This window comes from Microtus ochrogaster, unplaced genomic scaffold (genome assembly GCF_000317375.1).
Source record: "Microtus ochrogaster isolate Prairie Vole_2 unplaced genomic scaffold, MicOch1.0 UNK48, whole genome shotgun sequence".
Classification (NCBI taxonomy): Eukaryota; Metazoa; Chordata; class Mammalia; order Rodentia; family Cricetidae; genus Microtus; species Microtus ochrogaster.
The window spans coordinates 477,078-482,936 of record NW_004949146.1 but is presented as its reverse complement, the minus strand read 5'-3'; the positions used below and the strand labels follow the sequence as shown (position 1 = coordinate 482,936).

General features: G+C 43.5%; 1 protein-coding gene across 1 annotated transcript in view; it reads left to right on the top strand.

Moving 5' to 3' along the window:
* Window positions 1-5,859, top strand: part of Nsf (N-ethylmaleimide sensitive factor, vesicle fusing ATPase) — a 132,603-nt gene that overhangs the window by 22,969 nt on the left and 103,775 nt on the right. Inside the window, exon 4 of the mRNA XM_005369388.2 lies at window positions 891-930. Coding sequence (XP_005369445.1) covers window positions 891-930 — 40 coding nt within the window. The remainder of the gene's footprint in view (window positions 1-890; window positions 931-5,859) is intronic.

The following is a 5,859-nucleotide window of genomic DNA, read 5'->3' as shown; positions in this document are numbered from 1 at the left end:
TAATTATAGGCTCAATGTCCTTTGTTTATGGCTAGAAACCAAATATGAGTGAGTACATCCCATGTTCCTCTTTTTGGGTTTGGCTTACCTCACTCAGGATAGTGTTTTCTATTTCCATCCATTTGCCAGCTTTGTTCCAGAGGGACACTCCAGGCACAGTGGTGCACAGTGGCACACGGTGGCACGCACTAAGAAGGATCTCAAGTTCCAGGTCAGCCTGGACTATGTAATGGAACCCTGTCTCAAACAACAGCAACAACAATAAAAATCAAATCCCCAAAATTAAAAAAAAAAAGCTTTGTACATTTTCTGTAAGGTCTAATATACATTCATTTCTGGATTATCTATTAAAAAAAAAGGAACCACGATTTGGTTAGCTTAAAATAATAGAAAGTTTAAATGATATAAAAAATAATAAAAAGAAAACAAAAATGGTTAGAAATGAAAAAATATTATTCTCTAATAGTCCCAAAAGGTAGGAGCTTGAAAAGGTACCCTGGAAGCAAGCTGCCTCTGTGGGCTCTAGGAAGGCTGGCTGTGCCCAGCTGGTGGTAGTGTTGGCAGTACTTGGCTGGCATCTCTTCAGTTTCCACCTCTGGTATTACATGACATGCTCCTTGTGTCTCCAGTCCTATTGGCTTAGGTTCATTCTAATGCAGTCTGCAAAGACCCTAATTCTAAATACTGTTAGATCCACAGGTCCTGGGTGCTAAAGACTGGCTTTTGGGGTGTGGGTGGGTGTGGGGTCACAGTTCAGCACATTTCAGCACCCTGACTCTGGGCTTTATAGTGTCTTTCTGAAATTCACAAATCTTCATCTTTTTTTTTTAATGTCTCTAATTTTGATTGTCTTGATTTTAACCATTTTTTTTCTCTCATTTATTTTTTAGCGGAAATGGGCTGGACTTTCAATCGGGCAGGAAATAGATGGTAGGTATTTTTTTTTTTTTAGCTACCTAAAGCTGATTGTCTGTGTTTTTTCATTCATTAATCTCTATACAATTACTGATTATTAGGCTTCATTCCCTCTGAGTACCAGTGACAGCTATGTAAATAGCAAAGGTGTGCTGCCCGTAGCCCTTCCTCCTCTCTCAGTAAAGTGTGTCCTAAGTGTGTTCATCCATCATTATAGTTCATCATCAGCTTTCTACCTGGTGGCTGGAACTGGTCCTCATGCTTAAGGGGCAAGCGTTTCGCTAACTGAGCGAAATTTTTGTCTTTTAAAAAAATCTTACTTTTCCTTTCTTCATTCACAGAATCTTAATAAATTCATTTTAACATATTTTCTCTTGAGTAGTTTGCTAAGTTCATTGCCTTTCTCATATTTATTTCTGTCCCCAGGGTTAGTCCTCTGACTTAGTTTTGAGGAGGCTGGTGTGGCTCAGAGAGTGCTTGCCTCCTGTGTTGATCTGACCTCTGTTGCTGTGATAAAGATCATGACCGAAAGCAACTTGGTGAGGAAAGGATTTATTTGGCTCACAGTGTTGCTGTCACAGCCCAGCACTGATGGGAGCCAAGGCAGAAAGTCAAGCAGGGCAGGACCCTGGAGGCAGGAACCAGAGTAGAGGTCTGAGGAGTACTGCTTGTGGGCTTGTTCTCCACGGCTAAACTTGGTTTCTTATCCGACCACTTGCCTGGGGTGACACTGTCCAGAGTGGGCTGGGCCCTCCAACATCAATCATTAGACAAGAAAATGCTCTACAGATTTGCCTACAGGCTTTCCTCATTGAGGTTCCTCCTCCCAGATCACTGTAGCTTATGGTGACAACCTAACTGGCACACCTAGCACCTCTGTGCAGATGACCTCCATGTTGGATCTCCAGATCATAAAAAGCAAATAAGAAAAAACAAAATCACAGGTTGGAAAGATGGGTTCGTGCTCATGAACACAGGAGGACCAGTTCAGATCCCCAGCACCCCAACGTTGGGTAGGTGTGGTAGCCTACTTATGGTACTAGCATTTGGGAGGGAGAGACAGTAGAGCAAACAGATAGAGCAGCAGAATCAGTAAGCTCCAGGTATTACAAGACTGCCTCAATTATATAAGGTGGAAATCAGTGAAGGAAGGTCTTCACATGTATGCGCTTGTACATGTCCCCCCTAACGGTGCCCAGACATGTATATACACACCACACATGCATACACATGCAAAAACAACAATGAAAAGCCCAAGATTTGTCTAAGCATAGGTAGTTTAAGTTGTGATGTGTTTTTGTTTGTATGTGTATGGTGTTTTTGTTTCATTTTGTTTTCTGTTTCATGGATGTTTGGGGGAAGACATCACAATTGAAATGGTGTGATATTTTGTTATATGTTGCTTTCTTGTTATAGTGACCTTGCAAGCAAGTATCATTCCCATAGTCTCTGGGTAATATTATTGGCCTAGGAACATTTCTTTCTGTTATTATAGAGAAGAACAATCCCTTTGTGGAACATTTTTGAGGTGGAAGGGAAAGGTTGGTTGACATGGCCTGTTTCTCTTCCAGGGGACCCAGGCTTAATTCATAGTATGCAAATAGAGGCCCACAACCCTTTGTAATCCCAGTCCCAGGGTATCTGATGCCGTCTTCTTGTAGTGAGGAGATGCAGGCCACATTCCTGCCACCCGGTTCCTGGCCGCCTGGCTAGCTTATGCCCCAGAATAACAACACACAAATTACATTCTTTTAAACACTGCCTGGCCCATTATATCTATCCTCTTCTTGGCTAACTCTCATATCTTGCTTAACCCATATTTAGTAATCTGTGTAGCACTAGTCTTACCGGGAAAGATTCAGCATGTCTGACCTGGTGGCTTGCTTCATCATGTCTGCCCCAGAGAGGAGAGGCATGGCGTCTGCCTAACTTCCCTTCTTCCTAGCATTCTGTTCTGTATACTCCACCCACTTATGTTCTAACCTATCAGGCCAAGCAGTTTCTTTATTAATTAACCAATGAAATCAACAGATTGATATATGACACTCCCACATCATCTTCTGGCCCCCAAGGGCTCTGTATGCATTGATGCACGGGCATACATAAAGTCCAAATAGCTATGTGCACATTAAAATAAAAAAGGAAACAATTACACTGGAGTAATAGTTCAGCTGTTAAAGGCTAGGCTCACAACCAGTGTTTTTTTAAAAGAGGAAAACGATTAATGTGGCTATCTCAAGTCTTATTTATTTTCAGATAATATCTCTGTATCTGGATCTGTAGACTGCCACTTCGTCTGTCTGTCTTGAGACAGTCTCTCTTTGCAGCCCTAGCTGGCTGGAATTCACTATGTAGACCAAGCTGGCCTCAAACTAATAGATGCTCCTGTTTTTGCCTTCCGAATGCTGTGATTAAAGTCATGTACCACCATGCCTGGCTGAATTCCAAATCTTCGCTTTCCTGTCACTTGATGCTGTATTTATCTTGTGGGGGGTGATTTTGCCTGGGTTTTGTCTGCGGTCATCCCTCCCCCCCTCCTTTTCTGCTCCCCACTTCCCACAATGAGAGCACGATGTGTTCATATCTCTTTTCAAATAATTCAGTTTTCCTGGTGTCTTGTGACTGTGGACTGTGTGTGATATTATTGTCCTCCTTGTTGTCATGATAGGGCCACTGTTATCTCTCAGCCCAGAGCTTCTGAAGATATTCTCAGATATATTAGCTTTAACCTGGATCAAAGAAGATAGTACCTGGGCCGGGTGGCAGTGGTTCACGCCTTTAATTCCAGCACTTGGGAGGCAGAGGCAAGCAGATCTCTGTGAATTCAAGGCCAGCCTGGTTTACAAGAGCTAATTCCAGGACAGGCTCCAAAGCTACAGAGAAACGCTGAAGATAATATCTGAGAGAAGCTCGTAAAGTGGTAGCCCGTTGTTCATCTCTCTCAGAAAAGTGATGGGAGAATACCAATGGGAGCGTTTGCCTAGAACATGACAGCTTTTTTTTTTTTCTGAGTTGGAGGGAAGGTAAGCCTTGAGGTTACCTTTAGTTGGCTCTTTATTCATTGTGGAATCACTAAGAGGGATGAAAAAACTGGATAAAAATGAAGGGCTTCAGTCTAGGTAGGGGCATTGGATGGGACGGAGTGCATAGTCAGCACTTCCCAGACTAGCCTGACAGGGTTGCCTGGAAGGTTTATTTTTAAAAACAGTTTCACAGGCTCTTGGGGGAATCTAATTCATGTGTCCGTGTTTTTAACAGTCACCTCTAAGTGGTTCTTCTCAGCCACATTTTGGGAAACACTGACATAAGCGATTCCCTTAGCTATCACCTCTTCACCTGAGGCATTGCGCAAAGCTGGGACAGCAGAGAAGTTGGCACCCAAGCAAAGTAGGCCAGTGCATGAGGCCAGGGTTCCCTGTTCATCGGAGATGAAGCCAAAACTTGGTGAAATACTTAATGAGGTCTGAATGTGGGACTGGTTTCTAGTTTCCTTAAATTTATTTGTTTAAATGAAAGGCAAAATTTGTTTTTAAACTTAACTTCAAAAAGGTTTATTTTTTGTGTATGTTTGTGTGCCTGCATGACTTTATGAGTGTATGTTCACCTACATGCATGCTGGGACCTACAGAGACCAAGGGCGTTGATGCCCCTGGATCTGGAGTTCTAAGCAATTGTGAGCTACCCAGTGTGGATGCTGGGAACTAAACCCAGGTATTTGTCTTAACCTCTGAGGTATCTCTCCAGCCCTTAAAGTTAACTTTCATTACAATTGTTTTCTATTTGAAAAAGTATATGTGGTGATTTGGATGCCATTGGCCCCCACAGGCTCAGATATTTGAATGCTTGGTCCTCAGTTGGTGGAACTGTTTGGGAAGGATTAAGAGGTGTGCTGGGGAAGATGTGTCACAGAGGGCTAGCTTTGAGGTTTGAAAAGCCCATGCCCTTCCCAGTTACGTTCTCCCTACCTTATGTTTGTGGAACAGAATGTAAGTGCTGTTACTGTCTCTCTGCCTGCTGCCATGCTCCCTGCCATGATGGCCAGGACTCTAACCCTTTGGAATTGCAAACCCCCAAATAAAATGCTTTCTTCTATAAGTTATCTTGGCCATGGTGCCTTATCAAGCAATAGGACAGTAACTAAAGACATTATGTTGTAAAGTTTCATGGGCTAAAATACAGATTTTATGGCTGACAGTATGTTACAAAAAGTTTTCTTCTACCAAAAATGGATTATTGTCTAGAATCAGATTTTTTTTTCTTTTCTGAGAAAGGGTTTCTCTGTGTAGCACTTGCTATCTGGAACTCACTGTGTAGACCAGGCTGGCCTTGAACTCACAGAGATCCGCCTGCCTCTGCCTCAAGTGCTGCCATTAAAGGCATGCACTACCACCACCCACCTTTAGAGAGGCGAATCAAGGAGACTTCATGGGTCAAACTGTAGTCAAGTGATTGATCCACACCAAGGCAGGTGGGGCAGATGCGTAAGGCACGGATTGGGGCCTGGCTGATGTGGATGGTGTGGTCCTAAGGGAGGAACTGCTTATCAGTGCTGGCGCTGATGCACGTGTGCTTTGGAGAACGGTGATTCAGGGATGCTGGCATGGGAGCCCTAACTGTGAGGCTCTGGAGATACATCAGTTGTTTTAGTGTGAGAGTGTTTTCTGGAAGGGTCATCTCATGTGCCATCTTTCTGTCTGACAGTGTCATATTGTATCAGACTTAATTCAACTTCCCTGAACCTGGAGTTACGAACAGCTTTTATTTAGATGACAGTGAAGGTCCTCTGTAAAATCAGCCAGTGCCCTTCACTGCCGAACCGTCTCTCCAGCAGTCGTAAGAATCACTTTAATTGCCTGGCGATGGTGGCGCACGCCTTTAATCCCAGCACTCGGGAGGCAGAGGCAGGCGGATCTCTGTGAGTTCGAGACCAGCCTGGTCTACAGA